We start from the raw sequence: 19,147 nt of genomic DNA, 5'->3' as shown, positions 1-19,147 counted from the left end.
CTGCTGTATATTGTTATTTTTCCTCTGTCCTCAGTACATCAGAAGATAATTTAGTATATGTATGCATGAAGTGCTCCTCAATCAGCAGCATTAACAAAGGAATTCCTTGAGTGCTGTCTCTGTTTCCTGTCTCTATTCTCTCGCTCTCCCAGAAGAGGAAGGAAGGAAGCAATTGAGGCCTAGTTGGACATGTCTCTTATGTATTAGCTATACAAGCTGAGAATGGTGTGTTCGTGTGTGTGTGTGTGTAAAAGATGTAAGCCTTATTTTAAAAGCTCCGCTACCCCCATGGAGCAGCTTTACGCTTCGTAACTTACCCGTGCAGATGTGGGAGGGGTGGAAGACGGATGGAGGAGGAAAGGTTTATCATTATGGATATCTGCTTTCATAAACAGGGATGACAGGTTGTTTTTTTTTCACCCTGCTGATTAGAAGATGGATGACTCTGGCAGTCATGTAAGACCAAGATCCTGCTCATCATCATGGACTCCTAGCTGTTGTCAGTTTTGAGTGTACAGACCATGCTTCGGCTTTTCACACACTACTGAACCCCTCATGACTCGGGCAAAGTTCAACGCACTCTGTGTTGTTAACACTGGCTGCAGACAGTTCAAGGTCTCACCCTTCATCCATCCACATTAAAACTGCACACTGAAAACACAGCTCTATTCCTCTTCGGTATCTTTTTCCGATTCAATCTTTCATGTCCACTTTGGAGGATGTTTAATCTCCTTCCACTTTCAGGTTTTCACAGTCACATTATGCCAGCGTCCAATCTGCCAGGGGGCTGGAAAATGTCATTATTCTTACACTTGTGGTAAAAACAGGCCATTTATATTGATTGTTGTGGTCAATAGAAACCAGTAGTGCTATTGATCCTGCTTTTTTCTCTGTTTTAAGTCATTATTCTTTTAAGACATTGTTTTGTTTGTTTCTTTTAGAAGGAAAGACTAAATCTTCACTTGTCACTACTTTTGAATTTTCTTCTAAAAGTTTTGTTTTTAATCACTTCCTTGAGATAAATTATTTTTATTCATTTGTGCTGCTGGCCAGCACTGTGGAGCAGGTTGCTTTGTCCAAGTCTTGTTATGTACTGCCATCTAGTGTTTACTCGATGAGGCTCACATTTGGTGATGGGTGTGTCTGTAATGGCTGATTTGACTTTGGGGTTGTAAATCGAGCTCTTAAATACCTCTGTATCATCTTACACCCAAAACATCACATTGATTGATTTGTTTTATTTTTATTTGATGCATTTTACAGTGTTACATCAAACTATTCACACTGATCACCAAACGTGCCAAGTGAGGTTATTTGGATGATTTGTAGTAAGAGGGAGGATATGAACACAACTGTTCAAGTTGAACTTGACACCGGAGACGGCTGATTTGTTCAGGAGGCTCAGCTCATCCCCCTCCCCTATAGAAACTCATTGTAATTTGAGTCTGCCTTGCAGCTGTTTCTCCCTTTCAAACACCCTGGATGTAGTTTCTCATCTGCTTCAGCAGTGGCTGTCAAATGTCATTTCCCTTTGGTTTCCAACTCGCTTTGAAAATCGTATTTTCTTACTCAAGCCACCAATGGGAGGCGCTCATTGCCTTTAGGTTTATTATGTCAGGAGCCCCTGCCTGGACCCACAACCTTTTCCGCCAAATTCCATCAGCAGACTTGCAAGTCTTCCAGGAGGCCGGCGGCATGCTGAAATCTGGAAAGTATTAAACAACCTGCTGGTGGAGGGGACTGGGGAAGGGAAGGTGGGGGGCGGATGAAGGAGAGAGAGAGGGGAAGTAAAAAGTGGGGGATGGGGGAGAAAAGAAACAGAATACAAAATTGTTCATATACCGCCCTTTGCCTGGCTCTGCTCCCTTTCCCCTCCCACACACACACACTAGTGTGTGAGCTTCCCTCAAAAATCCAGACCACTCCCCAAGCAACTCCAGCATTTTTCTTTTATGTTTGCAGCAGTATTTTGCAAGTCCTTTTTTTTTTTAATGGGTCATAAACAAACAACCAATTCTGCTATGTAGTTCTGCACTGAGGGAGAGAGGTTGGGGAGAGTGTGTGGGTGTGGTGTGTGTATGAGAGAGAGTGTGTGGAGTTGTTTGCTGGCACAGAACTGAAAGGCGAGTGCCACGGTCGAAAGCCCTGACTGTGTGTTTGTGGTTGGAAGTGAGAATGAAAAAAACTGGATGGCATCCAGACATCCTTTCCCATGTTTTGATATACATATCTCTGACCGAATGTATGCACAGTATCTGGGAGGGCATAATGTGCCTGAGAGAGAAGGCCCACCTCTGAGAAGATGTATAGAATCTGAACTGTGCCGAGATGTGTTTTTAAGCAAGCAAGCAAGAAATTAATCTCCCACAGAGCAAGATCCGTCCTCTCTGTAAAGTGTTGGCGCATACATTGATTTTCTTATTCGAAATTCTCAATAATAATTTCTTCGGTTCTGCTAGGATCTGCTCTGATAAAATTTGATGGTATTTCAAATGTCATGACATATTTGTTAGTCATTCCGTAAAGACTTTTCTCTTCGGCTGTCTTTTTATTGATTAAATCTCAACCTCTGTTCCTGGAGTAATTTATCTTTGCCTTTCCAAATGTTGCACAGCCGCCTTTAGTTCGGTCTGCCAAGTTTCAAGTAACCAAACAAAGTGTTGGACTGACCGCCTACACAAACTAACTAACTTTATCATTAGGAAACATTTTTTCCCCCTCCATGTCTTCAAAGATAGGCTAAGGTATTCCTCTAGGCCAGCGATACACAGCTATACGGATATTGGTGTTAACAGGAGCAGCGAACATAAACATTCCAGTACCCAGTGTTGACCTCTTGACCTCTAAACCCTGGAACTGCAGGGCCGGCAGCAGGAGACCACACACACGTGGGGGGAGGAGCAGGGAGGATGCAAAACTTCTCCGGTGTCCTCGCTTTAAAGACCTTCAGATGCCTGTGCTGAGGACTGTGAAAAATTAGCCCATCATCTAAACATCAGCGCAGTTCTCCTGCTCGGGGGATTGTTGCATGTGCAGGTATGTCAGAATGTGGGTATGGCTTTCTCAGATGGAAAAGTTATTCCAAGCGAAACACTGCTGCTGTCTCTCTCATTCTTCCCTAGTCGTTGTGCAATGAGCAGTTTCCTTTATAAATCTGGAGATTGTGTCATAACTTTTTTTTTTTTTTTTTTTTTTCTGGGCTGAACTCAAATCTTCTGCGTTAAAATGTGTTTTTCCATCTAGCAAAACCACAAGTGCTAAAACCGCCTTCAACCCAGCAAGACTGCACCATGTACTCACTAAGTTTTATTGTTCTTTTTTGCTATGAATGAACAGACAGCCAGAACAATATGTCATTTGTTTTTGTTTCAAAGTAACGATTTCAAAAGTCAGTCGCTGTTCTATTTTCTGCATCCGGCATGTTTGCGCGAAAAATCTGGATGTGGAGGACTCATTTTTGCCATAAGCACAGAAACAATGATTCACCCCCTCATTTTCCATTCTTTCCTTCTGTCTGCATGGTGCTGTGCTAACCCTGTCTCACTCCACTGAAGAGAAGAGCGGTTCCTGCAGCCATGTGCGTCCTCAGGAGGTCTGGCCTGGCCTCCACTCAGCCATGACCGCATAGGATGGGACTGGGGGCTCTGCTGCTCTCTACCCCCTTATCTCTGCCGTAGGCTACCTCCTTTCCAAAGCCTGTCCACGGCTGGCTGACACTCCACACATACTACACTCCTCCAGACACCCACACTTTAGGTTGCTGTCAAATATTAACCTCCACACGTTAAGTTTTAACTAACTGTTGATAATATAAAGTCCTTATCTTAAAATTTAGAGTTAGGAGAGCACTGTAAATTGAGTAAAAGAAATTGGGGATGCAGCCCATTGGTGGGAACTGTCAATTTATAAATTAACCCAGGATTGATAAAAAGAGGCTTTAGATGTTGATCACACAGTGAGTCTACATCCATACCGACATAGACTTGGCACCATCCCAACAGAGGCTGTATGTCCATACAATACCTTCCTTGTTTAATAGACATTGTGTGCCCACTGTGGAGCCAAATGCTCTAAAGTTGACCAGGAAGTAAGGGGTCATAATAGGTCACTTCCCATAGGGCAGCTTTAAACTTTGACCTTCTAGTCCTTCTTCAACTTAATTCTCCCTCTCTGCCAATATAATGAATGATATTCACCACAGGGGCCGAGGGAAGGACAATCTCAGAAGTTGACGCCTTCAGAAATTTGATGATTATCTGGAAATGAGTCACTTTGCACAACTCATTTCTTTTATAGATTTCCTCTTTTCATCCTCAGTCTAAAAGTTATTTTAGTATATATTGGCCTTGCATGTTGAAAAGTAAACTCCAAACATCTCTGTGTTTCTCCATACTAATTTCAGCTTTTCACATTCTCACCTGTGTTTTAAATTAAGAGTGCACATGCGCATGTAAGTTTTGAATTTGAAATTTTTAGGATAAGATATGCAGCTGGACCCCATAATAGTGACATCACCTCAAAGTGATGACTTCACAGCTATTTTAGAAGGTATTTAAACTCTTCTCCGTTCACTTCTTACTTCATATTCGGTTGGGTGGGATGAGGGACTGTAGTCCGCCTACGTACATTCCCGTTAGCTTTGTAAAATGCGCAGTGTCCACCACAGTGATTTCATATGTAAACTAATATCAGCACTGGCGGGGCCAATCAGGCAGACTTTCCATGACAGTCTATCACCTTCCTGTTTTCATCTACATCACTAGTGGAAACATTGCAACAGCTTAAGCTCATTCACTTTCCTTCTCAAATCTCAACAGCATCATAAATCAAGGCGTGTCTGGAGATAGAAAACAACACTAGGGCGAAGAATCCCAGAGCTCCATGGAGAAATTACTTTAAAACACAGTGTACTGGGTGTTGGTCCTCCTTTTAACAACTCTGTCATCCAGTTTATTCTCCCCTCCCTCTGGCCATGGTTCCCTCAGGGCTGAGCTGGAGAGGAGAGGGGGAAAAGTCCAGCTGATGCTGGCTCTCTTCATAGTCCTACCGGCCAGGCTCTCACTCTCCTCCTCCTCGTCTAAGTTCACACAGCCAATCAGGGCCGGCAGACCATACACAGATGCATTGTGTGTTTGTGTGTCTGTAGAGATGGGTTGAGTTTTGTTAATTGTATTTTGTCTGATTATTCAATGATTGAATTTGGCTAGACGCACATGTCTCTTTAATAGAACAATTAAATGCATCACTTCACAAGTTCAAGAACAACAAAAATAACTGTGCAAAATGACTTAAGTAAAAGTGATTTTGAATGAACTGATTTCTAAAAGAAAACAGCATGTAAACTGAATACAGTACAATATATTTACATGATGTACATATTTCAGTCACCCAAATACATTTTTCTACTCAATGTTAAATGGCAGAAGTCAGAAAGGAAGACTATATAGCAGTAGTAAACACTTATGAAGGAGACCATCCTACAGACATGCATGCTATAAATGTAAATATTCACTCAAATGCTAGATTAAAACCAGTGTCAAAAACAGCACTGTGCAATGATTTGATCTTTTAAACAACCTTAACATTCTTGCATCTGTCATGAGATATTTCTTTTCTTGGGTGGATTTAGGCTTGAAATTAAAATCTATATGTGGTGTTTATTTTAAACATAAACACCCAATGTGACAGTTTGCATGTGATGTAGAGGCATGTCAGGCTCTGAGCTCGGAAGACGCAGCTGTGCATGAGGCCATCTCCTGGCTTTCCTGTATCAGACAATTGCCTTTTGGCGGTGTATCTAGCATGGTAAACCCTGGTTAAAGCCCTCTCCATCTGTAGCTATTTACTTTGATTGACAGTTCGCTAGTATGCTCAAAGGGGCAAAGAAAGTTGTACCAGATTAATCTCAAGCGAAACGCTGCCTCATTCACACCACAATCTCCAGAGAAACGTCATGTTGACAGCGAAAACCTCAAACTTTATGGGAGCAGGGTGTGTGTGAGTGTTTGTGTGTGTTTAATGCAAGAGTGTTTACGTGGGTGTTTGACCGACTTGGTGAACAAGAGTGAGGGTGCACAAAATGTGAATCAGAGCAGGGTGGAGCAAAGAGAGAAGGAATGGTTAAGTAATCATCCAAATCCTTTTTTTCATTATTCTCCTCTTGCTGCATGCTCCAGCTGTGCTGCAGCTTTTGGGCCAGCCAGGAAGTGTTGGAGGGGGAGTGTGAGGGGTGGAGGCAGGGTGAGGTCACTGTGCTGTTTGCCCCTGGGAAGGGAGGATTGCTGAGAGGAGAGACACACGGCCCACTGTTACAGCTCTATCTATTCATTCCTAATCTTATTGTTAACTGAGCCCTTCATTAGCAACATATGGTATATCCAAGGCTGTTCAGTACACACTCAACATCTGGAACGCCGCACAGAGCTGCCATTTCGCACACGATCTAACTCTGACCTCCTCTATGTACCCACAGACATGCATAGTGAGAGTGAGTCACCCACAGAGCTGTAGGCATATTTAGAGACCACTGTGTGACTGCCTGGCCCTGCGTGCTTGGGATGCCTTGGGTGTGACCAGGTTGGCCTGCAGTGTGTGTGCATGTGTGTTATCGTCACTCCAGCTGCCTGTCGTCTGCAGCCTGTCCCATCAGTTCTCACTGAAGGGAGAGAGCCAGCTAGACAGCGACTCAAGCAGACACCACACATACTCACACTCACACTCACACATACACACACACACACACACACACACACACACACACACACACATACACAAGCACACGCACGCAAAGGAAAGACTACTCAGTGGAAAGAACTGCTGATAGAATTTGGAATTTCCTGGTCACCAGCACTTTCACTGTGAAATTAAGCCATGGTCATTTTCAGGTTTTTACTGTGGCACTGATAATCTCACAGTGCTCATTATAACTCTAAATGGGCGAACCACAGAAAGTCAAATTCAATAATGAAACTGAAACAGTTAGAATTTACCTAAGTGTTTATTAGTCACAAACCGGTTTGAACATGAGGGCGAGACGTTTCACTGTTTTACTGTCAACAGTTTTTTCCATGAAGTTTCCAGTTATGTTTTGTGCAACAATTACACTTAGATAGTCTGGTGATTCTCAGGGATTGGTGAGTGTGGCCTTCTCCCTCCTCCCACAACCATGTGTGTAGTTTTTAAAGACTGGAGATCTACAAATACAACCATTACCTCAGAGAATTAAATATTCTCCTTGGAAAACTCCCACAGCCCCAAAATGGCATTTTAGGTGTCTCTGTGTGTAAGAGAGAAAGAGAGAAAGATATTTTGTTTGTGGCTTTAAATATGTGAGTGTTTTCCATGAGCATGCATCTCCAACTTGTGTCTGTATGTAGTCAACAGATGTTTGTACATGTGGTATTTATTCTATACATTAGTTATTAAGCCCAAAAGACTGACATTAGTCCTTGCAGAGGCCCAGCTTTTTTAATGGGGCTGAAGCTTAACTGGAGGCTCACTGTAATGAGAGCCCAGGTAATTGTTTTGAAAGGGTAACTTTATAATGGAAAAATATAAAAACAACTCCTGCTTTCAATTAAGTCTTTCCATCCCATCCCCCACAACACAGTTCAATCCAAGCTGCCATGCTATATTTTCTTCTCTGAGTTCACCACTTGCCTACACCATATGGCCAAGTATGAGATTTAATGTAATTTTTCTGCTTCTAAACCTCAGTTTTTCATCTTGGAAAATGGCTGAGATCTTATTTATTCTTCAAACTTCTTTTTGCTAAAGCGATTCTTGAAAATGTAGAGATATTGTTTTCTCTCTTTGCAACCTTGTTTGCTGTTTTTGACCACACCCAGTTTCTATTTTGTCATGAAAGGGTGAAATTCGTTAAATGAAGGAACTTAGTGGAACACATGTTTTGAAACACTCATATGGGTGGGGGAACAGGCTAAGGTCTCATCTGGAATGTATAAAGCATAACAATACATCCCAACATCTCTCATCACTCTGGATCAAGAGCGAGGTTACGCTGGGATGGGAGTGGGTGGGATCTTCAATCCTGCTAGAGTAGTATTGGTTAATGCTCTATTTTGTTTAGATCAAGCTGCTCTTCCTGTTCCGTCCTTCATATACGTGAAAAATGTACACTTTTAAAGCAGGACACTTTTTAGTTTGTCTTAGGTTAAAATGATTATCTGCAACATCTGTGTCTTTATGGGGATTTTGGACACATGTTTCATGGTAAACATTTATGCTTTACATTTCACAGATATCATCCCACAGTAAAACAATGTGACCCCCAGATTTTCCTTTGATTAAGTTTTAGTTTCTGTGGGTAACAGAGGCTCTTTTGTTTGTGCTCAGTTATGGCAGTTATTGCTATTTTCAGTAACTACACAATTGTTTGTTTGTTTGTTTGTTTTATTTATTGCAATCCAATTATGTTTTGTGGGTCATTAATTTCTCTGCAGAGATGCTTGTGCTTGTAAAAAAAACCCCAAAAACTACCTGACACACTCAGCTTAATAAGCCTTGATTAACTTATCACTGTTACATTACACAAATCACCAAAAGAGAGTAATAAAAAGAGATATTTGTGATGAATTTCTCACAAATGATTGCTTTAAGGTCAAGGTGAGGCATTTCACACGTGTGTTTGGGTTGAGCTTGGGGTTAGGGAAGGATTGTCAGAGCAATAATATTAATTTGTATGTGGATTTCTGGATGTTTTCATGTGTGTGCATCATGTACATGTGGATTTACGGCACACGCTGCCAGAGTTTATCAATCCATCCTCACCTCCTCCACTCTGCCACTGAGAGGAGCTGTCAGTGGGTTTGATGCGGATTTTGTGTGAGTGGCTGCTCTGGGCTGCAGTCCAGACCGATGCCGACAGATGAGCACACACAACACTGCTCCAAGCCAGGCTTTATGGCACTGGCCACAGTTTCCTTTGGGCAGGCCACTATACAGGCGCTAGACTAGCCATCACATACTGGATGTGTATTACCACATTTCCCTAAACAAACCATGTTTGACCAACCATTATCACCTTATAAATACAGACAGGAAACTGAAACACCAAGAGTACTATGTATTCCATTATCAAGTTTGGTTTCATTCATCAAGCAGCTGGATGACTCATAACTAAGGCAGTGAGCCTGATCTAGACAAAGATAAAGTGAAAGCTTGCTCAGCAGCATGTTTCAGAATGATCCTGTTCGTGTTTGTTTTTTTTCTTTTGCCTCCTCTCTCTCCCACACAAGGTAACAGCCCTTTTGCTAGCTGTCCTAAATCCAATTATCTGTTGACTCTCCTCTCAGCTGTTCAGACAAAGACTTAATAAAAGTGAGTGCCAAGTGTAACCATGTGTAAAAACCACCTGATTACCTCAGGGTATCAGAACTGCACTTGCCAGCAGTAACCATGTAAACACATCTTACATCTGAGAGTAAATAAGCTAAATGCTACGTGTTTACTTTGGCCTATCATGACCTTTACCTGAGAAGCAGCTCTGTATATCATTTCTACAAAGTTACGACACACAAATCCCTTAGATAGTGTGCTAATAGCCATTAAAAGTCAACTCCTTATTCTCCAGGTAGACCCAATTTACAAAAGCGTTAGTGCTGGCAACATTTACGGACAGAAAACATTTGCTGGCACACACCTCTCTTCACATAAAGTCTCAACTGGCAACCTGTAAAGGAAGTGCTGCACTGTTCGCCGTCAAAGGAGCACAGATACACTGCTTGGAAAAGATAGCAGAACAGCAGGAATGTGAAAACCACTGATAACAAGTAGGCAAGAATTATTTTCTCCTACAGGAGTCATAGGGGATTTTAGCTGCAGATCTCAAAGCAAATTAATCATATGACCGTGAGTGTTTATTCAGACACATTTGATTAGAATTAAAAATAACTAGCATGGACTGTGTCTGATGCAGCTTAGATATTCATCTGTAGATAAGAGAGCTGTGTAGAAATGAGAGCAAGGCGATTCAAATTGAATTCCTTCATTGCTTTTATTGCTTCATTCCAAACCCCTGAGGCCAGTATCACTGTGATTTGAAGCAACAGTTTGTATGCTGGTTCTGCCTATTGGGATGTGTGTGCTGATGACATCGACTCCAACAGGAAGCCAGGGGCTAATGATTAGCACATGTTTAGGATCACTAGGGTGCCACAATCTTGAGTTCGTAATGCCATTTGTCTCTGATTTATTTGGTTGTTGTTGCTTCACAGGGAGGGACAGGCCTTTTCTGAAGGGAAAGAAACAAAGCCCTCTCCCCTCTCAAAATTCTTGGCCCATTTTATCTGATTCAACACCCCGCCAATGGAGATCTTCAACTCGGTCATGGTCCATTTTGGAGCTTTAGAGTCTAAAATGGGAGAGGTGAGATGGGGCATGCACAGCACGGATGCTGTAATGTGATCCTGTTTACATTTACATTGTGTTTCTTTCGCACACAACAGAGAGATTTTCGATAGACTGATAACAACCCTACAAAGATAAGCTATAGACATTGTGTATTAGAATTTGAGGCCTGGTTGTTTTTAAAGCAAACATGAAGCTAGTCAGTGAATCTGTAAGCCTGTCTTTGTGAGTGCATTTTATGCATGGATATGGTACCTGTCAACATGCACTCTAGTATCAGTTACTGTGTGTGAACAGTTTTAGATGCCCTTGCTAAGTGTGCAATCCTTTAACATAGGTCTGGGTCTGGAGGGCTCTCCCAGCTCCTCCTGCTTGGTCTGTGGGATGTTATCTGATAGTCACTAAGTGGCGAAACACAAATACTAAGAGCAACACAGTGAGGCCAGTTCAGAATGAGGATAGAGCCATACACATCCTGGAAAGCAGAGAATGCATCTGCCAGAGGAATGCAGCTGTCTGTGGTTTCAAAGTGAACTTGGTGATGCGTCTGACACTCCATTCTGATCAAACCAGGCCACAACCAAAGAGGCCAAACTAACCCAAGTTATAACAAAAGTATGAAGTTCTGTGTGCAGCTGTGATGATTCAGAAATGTCAAGAGAGATTACCTAAGAATGTCTTTTCTTTTCTTTTTTTTGTGGACAGGCGTTGTCAGCTACTTCTGATGACATTTGACCGGGCTGACACAAGAACTTGAGTGTTTCCTCTTGTTTTGGCAGTGGCTTCCATAGGTGAAGGAGCGTTAGGGCGTTCCACCATTCCTTCATATTCCCAAGAGGAAAACTGCCTGTCCAGCTGTCCCACTAAAACTTCCTCAAGGCAGCCAAACCAGGGTCATGAACAAAACCAAAACCTAATCCCTGATTGTCTCACTCTTCCCTCAGCCCCATCTTTGCTATTGGGGCTGCAGCAGTACGGGAATCATTTGGCCACTCCTGCAGGTGGAGCCCAGTGCTGTATACCAGGGCCGGGTCTGAACTGAGGCTGAGTCATTGTGTCATGAAACAGCGGATCATTCCAGTAATATGCCTTGACAACAAGTGACATACAAGTCTTGACTCGACTTTGATGTGAACGCAAGTGTAAGCCTGGCATAATGGTTTTGAATAAACACAAACCTGACATAGTTGGCATCGGTGCCAACAATAAAACTGAGTTAGCACTCCCCATGACGTCCCACCTTTAACACACAGTCTAGATAAGATATGCTGGTGTAATGCTATTACAATTTAGATTCAGATCTAATCACAACTAATGACAAACCAATGTATTATCACTGTAAAAATGTACTAGAATAAGCATTAAGTAATTATGTCCAAATCAGAGGTATCAACATTTTAGATCTTGCTTCTTGAAGGTTTTTATGATTTCCTGTAAAGTCATGTAATTTCCAAACAGCCCAATGGTTCATAGAAATAAAATCTGTATTCAGAAAGTACTCTCAGAAAGTTGATATCCACAAACCTGGCAATTCATCTTAACTTTCTAAAATGGCTCACCTGTGTCTTGGTGAGTCCCTTGGTGACACGGGGTGTGCCGGTTTCAAATTTCAGCTGCAGCCTCGCCACAATGGCTGTGACTATGGTTACTAGTGCTCCAGCCTGTTTGCTTTGAAATCCCTCACTTTCAAAAGAAGACGAGCTGTGTATTTTCATTTAATGGGTTCGGGGAAAACGGTTTTGGATGGTCTCCAGTGCTATCAGCCATGTAAGAAAGATCATAATTCTTCAGCGTTATGGTTGAGCTACCACTGGCAGCACAAAATAATCAGTCAAAGAGATTGGCGCTAATAAGCCCGCGTGGTAAAGTGAGAAAAACCATACTCTCATATCTTTTTCGAGCGTCACCACAATAACTGGGATTTTGCTCTTTTTTTTTGGCAATGGCTGTGTTTCATACTGAAATATTTATCACAAAACCTCAAACAATAACTGATCAAATAAATAAAAGATCAATTAAAAGTGCAATATGTGCATGCCTTTCCAAAAATGTATTAAATATCCAACCACTGACATGTTGAATACAATCCCAGACATTATTAAACTGAAGGAAGTTGTGCAGTAATAAAGAAAGGGTGGGGCACTTCTCAGCTTACTATAGTGAAGCTTAATATGCTGAGGAATGTGTTAGTGTTTACAACAACAACATTGTCGCTTTAAAATTAAAAATGATCTTTATTATTATTTTCTGAATGGATTTTATACCTCAACAGGAAAAAATGTATTCTACTCTCCTCTATTCTGCTCTGTATTATGTCCACTTTGTCAGTAACAGTGCAGGATTGTGTACGAATCCTCTCTGACCACAGAGGAGTGTTAGACCACTGTGACACGCACAATATCGTCTCCGCTCACACCTGCTCCAGCTGGGCAAGCAGGTTTGACTTCTCACCCTGCTGCAGCTGGCACTGCCTTCCCCTCCTGACCACCTCACCAATTACATCTTCATAAACAGCAGCACGTCCAGCTGAGTGGTCGGGTGATTGTCAAAGAGCTCTCTCTCTCTCTCTCTCACTTTGCCCCCTCTGGCTCTGCCAGGACACACGGCACTGCCTCGCCCGCCATCCCACAGCGAGCCTGGGCAGCAGTCCACAGTTCCTCCCCTCGCGTGTTTACAAACACAGACCACAGGAATCCACCTGATGGGCCAAAAACTGTGAGGGAAAGGAAAGAGAGAGACACGAGCTGTGCTCTCTGACTACAGCAGCTGATCACAATCATGTTTGGACTGGGATGACTTCAAAACACCAAATGTGTGCTTGTTCTTTTGTCACTGTTGTCATTTACATTCTGGTTTGGCTTAAAACTTTGTCACTTGTTAGGAAATTGCCTGAGACCACAGTGTAATGAGGGATGCAGAAACACGACAGGCTGTGGCGGGCGATCTTTGTCACTCATCCTTGAATCTTGTGAGCATGGAGATCCAAGCTGTTCCATCAATTTAGCATGAAAGAAACAATACACCATGTTAACTCCCATTGGCACGGGACAAACTCCGTCTCTCCGCAGACGCAGGAGTAAACAGAAGGCCTGCTTCACACACACACAAGCATTCTGGGCATACCGCGGGGCCTCCAGAGGGCTGCTCTGTTCACATGCAAGCACACACACATACACACACACAACTAACTGGACATGTGCGTTTGATGAAGCCCAATGTGCTCAGTTGAGTTCAAGGCAGTCAGCGGGGGTCAGTAGTCCAGCCACCTTCAATCATCTGGAACAAGGCAGAGTCATCTTGACTATCCTGACAGTTATTGCTCAAACAGTTAGGGTTACAGGTGTGGCCTGTAAAATAAACAGAGATGTACTGCAGTATGATGAACACCTTGGATGCAGGATCAGACCTTTGAGGACCATAAAAACATCACAGCCATAAACTCCAACTAATAACACATGAATCATAAAATGACTGAGTATTATAGACACAACAATGTGTCCACTTTCATTGGATTTTGAAAGGTTAAGTCATGTTGATTTATTCAGTTAAGTGTGAAATAATGGATGTTTATTAGATATATATGCAGAGACAGTCTCCCATACGCTTACATTTTAAGGCTTTGTGGTTTGCACAATAATACTATATGATCACCCATACAATCCTTTGGAATTTAGTGCAATCCAGATGATAGGCTACGACGGGAAAGGGTGGTGGGGTAGAGGGGAAAGGGGTGGTGGGGTGGAGATGGGGAGGTGGGAGGGGGGGGGGGGGTTGGAGCTGGCCTATGGTGACGTGCAGGGCCTGCAGGGCGGTGTTCTCAGGCAGAGAAAGAGTCAGACTGGGGTGTGTGAGTCACATCTGGAATAGTAGCTACAGAGGAAGAGAGAAGCAGAACCTCGGTGATACTTTCCCAACTCTTCACTCCAGTACTCCCTTTTTTCACGGAAACAAACTTCTTGCTTTGCCTTTTTGTAAGTTGGACTATTGTATCGGATCGTTTTTCTTTTGTTTTAGTCAGTGAATTGATTGTTTGTTTGACTTTTATTCTCACTCATACAGCAGGACGTCACCCCCCTGGACTTTATATCGACTTTTTTTGGATTTACTTGAAAATGCGCCTGTGCCGCTTTAACTAACTGTGTCGCGCGTCTATTATCGCCTTATGTTTAGATGTGAGAGTAAACAGTAAAGGTACGAGCTCACACATGGCGGCATTACGCTGGAATGTTTTTCGTGCAGATGGCTTGAGTTTGTTTTCCAGCAGCATGCGTCGATTAGTCGTGATTCAGTATTTGTGATTCATATCGACCTGCGGTTGCTTTCGCCAAACTTTTCCTCTAGAAGTGTTTTACTTATACTGCAAACGTGCATTTCATAAGTTAATGAGTTGTAATTAACTCATTTGGACTTACAAATGGATCAAACCGTCCCGTGAAATCAAGTTGAAAATAGATTTATTTTCACTACCACAGCGTGACTTTAAACTCAACATTGACGATTTCGGCCCCATCAGGAAGAAATTATAGTTCATTCCTTCTTTCTTTCTACGTTTGAATGTAAGGGGACACTTTCACGTTGAAGTAAACATTGCGGTTGGTGCAGAAGTGAGGAAATTGCGCCATCTGGCGTCGGCGTCAGCTAACGCTGGGCTCCAAATCTGTCAGGGGCTTTTGGTGGGATAGTAAATTCATGTGGCTTGACTTTTTGTGTGTGTGTGTGTGTGTCTCATGCATCTCTCTAGATCCACTTCAAAATGCTGCTCATCTTGCTTGGAGTGCTTATCTTGCACCTTATCATTCTCATTCTTCTCATTGTGTCAACAGCAGCCAGCGTAAGTTGTCTATAATTTTTTCCAGATCACTTTAAATTGTTCGGGATATAATGGAGTGCAGATTGTAGTTGCTTTACTGTTAAGCACTTCTGTGAAGCACTTTGTTAAGTAAAGTGCTATATAGATAATGTTTGTCTTTATTATTATTATTATTGTCTGATTATAAACTGTTATTGTTGTTGTGTATTATAGTTCTTAGGCTTGCACTGTGGATGCTGCAGCATATTTAAATGGCTCTGTGTTGTTGTGTTTACCAGACCTGGTCTGTAGGTGGTGGTGGCAGGAGCACAGATCTATGGTCCAATTGCAAGATAATTAATGGAGGCTACCATTGCACCCAAGCCAGCAATGAAGGTTTGTGAGCATTCTTGAAAAAAGTATCACATATTGTGCCTTGAATATATACACAGTTGTGAAAAAGTGACGTGTGCATTAAGATTAATGCTCTGCATCATCTCTGTCTCACTTCTAGACTGGATCCAGGCAGTGCAGGCCCTCATGATCCTGTCCTTGCTCTTCTGCTTCTTCTCCCTCATTGCCTTTCTGTATCAGCTGTTCAGACTGGTCAAGGGCGGACGCTTCTTCTTCACCGCCATCTTCCAGATCTTGGCTAGTGAGTATGACTTCATCGCATGCTGGCGGGTCACACCCTGAGCAGATGCTGTTGCAGTTGTGATCTCATCTGCATTCGCTTCACGTTCTCCTCACTTTCCCTTCACTCTCCCTTTTTTTCCCCAGGTCTGTTTGTGATGTGTGGGGCGATCATCTACACTGTGATGAGTCCGGATGATAGCACCTTACATTTCGGCTACGCTTACGTGCTGGCCTGGGTGGCTTTCCCTCTCTGTCTCATCAGTGGCCTCATTTATATCGTCCTGAGGAAGAAAGAATGAGAGAAGGAGCAGAGCAGAAACGGAGAGGAGGGGTACTAAGAAGACCCCTTACCACAACATCGCACTGTGCCTACTGCCCACAGACCATAGACTGACATCCCAACAATACAACAAAAGTGCATGTGTCACTAACTATTGTAAACACAAGAAGGATACATTTATCACTGCTGGGGATCTTTTTTTTGTGTATTTCAGAACCAATTATGTTGCCATCAGATGCTGAAAAATATCACACATATCTGCTTTGTGAGTTTTAACAAAAGCCAAGTGTCACTACACATGATTCCTGTGGTGACAGAGTGTCTTGAAAATGTGTTTAGAAATGTGTTGGTGACATGTTGACTTTTGTTGCATACTGGCATCCTACAGTGCTTCCACAAATACATCGAGTGTGATAACAAAGACGAGTAATCCTGCCTTGATTCAGTACAAAGATGTACATAGTGTCTGTGGTTTTTAGACATATTTATAACATTTTTACATACATTTTGTACATAGTGTTGTCAAGTTAACATTGTCATGCTCCTTTACGTGATAGAGTTTGTGTCTCTCACAAATCATGCAGCTGTGCCAAAGAGATGTCGCTTCAACTGCCAGAGTATCAAGCTTTTTAAATTGTTTTTTTGAGTGTCAAATGCTTTGGTCAATGTGCCTTAACTTAGAATATCTATGTTTTTCTTGAAGGAAATGAGAAAATCTCAGAAATTAAAAAAATAACAATGAGAAGAATTAATTTTTTTCTGAATTATTACACTTGATATTCCAAATAAAAAAAATGTTGCATTTTGTAATCTAATTTTGAAAAAATGGTGCTTTTTATCTACTATTCTTGAAATGTATAGCCCACTTTGTGTTTGTGTATCTACCCTGCAAGTGTGTCATGTCCTGTGATTAATTTGCTTTGTACAAACCCAAGTTTGCATTTTTGTCAGTATTCTTCTAAATAAACCTTTGGAAATTAATTATGTTTACTTGTTCATAATTATACATGTAGTTGTCACACCCCACAGTAACATGTTGACCTGACATTTCTTGTTCTGTAGTCTTAATCTAAACTCATGCTAGGTGATTTTTTAAATGAAATTCTGAGACTAACAAATGACAAAAGTGTGGAAGATTGATCATCAGTCACACATGGCTCCTTGTAGTAGCTTAAATGTACCACTTAGTGGCGCTGTGACACACAAAACACTCCCAAAATCCAGTCATACACCTGTGGAAAATGTTTGTAAAATATCTGTGCAGCACATTGTAGGGAAAAAGTAACTTGCACACAGTGACTTCAAATCAAATGATTTCGCAGCATTACTGCTGTATCCATTTATCATTATATAATCATTGATTTGCTAGCATCCAAACTAAAAAAAGCTGTTAACAGACAAATTTTGATAGCACCACCTGGCTACAGTTTAAGGATATGTGTCTCCTTTATCAAGTGCTGGAAACTTGGCAGCAGGTACAGACATTATTGCAGCATAACAGCATAAAACAAAGAATACAGTTAAATGTGGTTCAGGAAAAATGTCTCAAAAGCATTTCTGGGAAGAAAAGGAAATGAAAAAGTCTGACTGATATTTGGCTCATTGGCTACTACACAGTATTGTGGAGCTTCTCAGAGAAAACAGATGTTACTTTCACCAAACAGGTTTCCCTGACAGATTCCTCCCACATCTGACATTTATCAAATTGTTAACTCCCCATATTAAAGACATTTCTGATGTAGACACATGTTTTACTGCTTACTGAATTGATGATTTTGAATTTTGATTAGTGTTGGGCATTATAGCAATCCATGTAGAGCTCTGTGTTATATATTGTAAAATAATTGGATACTGAATCTACCAAGGTGCAAGAATCACCATTAGATGTTAGTAGAAGAGGTATACATGTGTTCTTGTATTTGTTGTATTTCTACAGGTCTACAAGGAGAAAAGGAGTCTATATCTTATCATTTAAATTGTGTTTCAACCCACATAAAGCAACTAAGTGGGTCAGTCAGTGGATGCTTGTAGAAAGAATATATTTTGAAATCCAATTGCTTGTAGTCCCACTAGGTGGTGACTGCAACACACTTATGTAGTCATTCATTTACTCCAGAGCCTTTTTGAAGTTTTTAAAAAAAAAAACATTTCTAAGTAATAGCCAAAACTCTGTAGCTTGTTGTTTGATACATATGGTATAGAATATATTGCTGTTTCTCCATTCTGAGGAAGACACATTTTCCCCACTCTGCTTCCTGTTTAAACATATACAATAGCGGAGTAACACGACACTAATCTTCCCTCATGCTCCCTCTCAGAAGTTGGCACCACAGTGGATTATTGAAATAGGATTCTGCCTTTGATCAAATGGAGTTTAGAGATGTCTTATACACAGGATGTTTAATGGCAAAATGATGGCTGAGCTGTCTGACAGCCATTTTGACCAGAATAAGTATGCTCAATCTGTGCTGTGCTGTGATACTTTTGTCATTAGCAGTGACAAAAGAAATGATGGGTGCTCTTTTCAGAAAGTGAAATTTTACAAAAAAATGTTCTTTGGCTTTGGCTACATGATATTAATCAGAGCATCTCCAGACATTTCCACAGATGACACCAGCAGCCATGGAAGACAAACACCAGCTTTTTTTTTTAGCTGCCTACCAGACTCCAAGGTGCAATTACTATTAGTTCACATACTAGCTAACACCATCTGTGCACACACTCCTATGCACACGTACACTCCTGCTGTATGTCACGCAGGCAAACAGAATTCACCACACACACACACACACATGCATCACACCATATGCATCTATGTGCATTTTGCAGAACATGTACACAAACGACTACATCTCATTCTTAGGTTTGTTGGTTAAACGAGCTCTTGCTAACTTCATCAGTCCTGACACAAAAGAGAGGCCAGTTCATGCTGCTCTGGTAAAAGTCCCTGGGCATAGAGATAACATATTGGGGATGTCAAGAAAACTCTGGAGGCCTATAATGGCCTCACAGCTCCATTTCAAACCTGGTTAACCTTAAAGGTTATTTATCACTGGGAGGGTCACTGGGGGGCA

The 19,147-nt window shown here is 41.7% G+C and overlaps 1 protein-coding gene across 1 annotated transcript; it reads left to right on the top strand.

The window, feature by feature from the left end:
* The first annotated feature begins 14,180 nt into the window (after positions 1–14,180).
* Positions 14,181–17,054, top strand: LOC137201453 (peripheral myelin protein 22-like). The gene is made up of 5 exons (XM_067616523.1): positions 14,181–14,339; positions 15,110–15,199; positions 15,457–15,553; positions 15,672–15,812; positions 15,938–17,054. The coding sequence occupies exons 2-5, from the start codon at positions 15,122–15,124 to the stop codon at positions 16,090–16,092; spliced, it is 471 nt and encodes a 156-aa protein (XP_067472624.1). The 5' UTR covers positions 14,181–14,339; positions 15,110–15,121; the 3' UTR covers positions 16,093–17,054.
* The last annotated feature ends 2,093 nt before the right edge of the window (positions 17,055–19,147 follow it).

Source organism: Thunnus thynnus, chromosome 17 (assembly GCF_963924715.1).
Source record: "Thunnus thynnus chromosome 17, fThuThy2.1, whole genome shotgun sequence".
NCBI classification, from domain to species: domain Eukaryota; kingdom Metazoa; phylum Chordata; class Actinopteri; order Scombriformes; family Scombridae; genus Thunnus; species Thunnus thynnus.
Note: the sequence above shows the minus strand (reverse complement) of the source record. Positions and strands in the feature narration are given on the sequence as shown.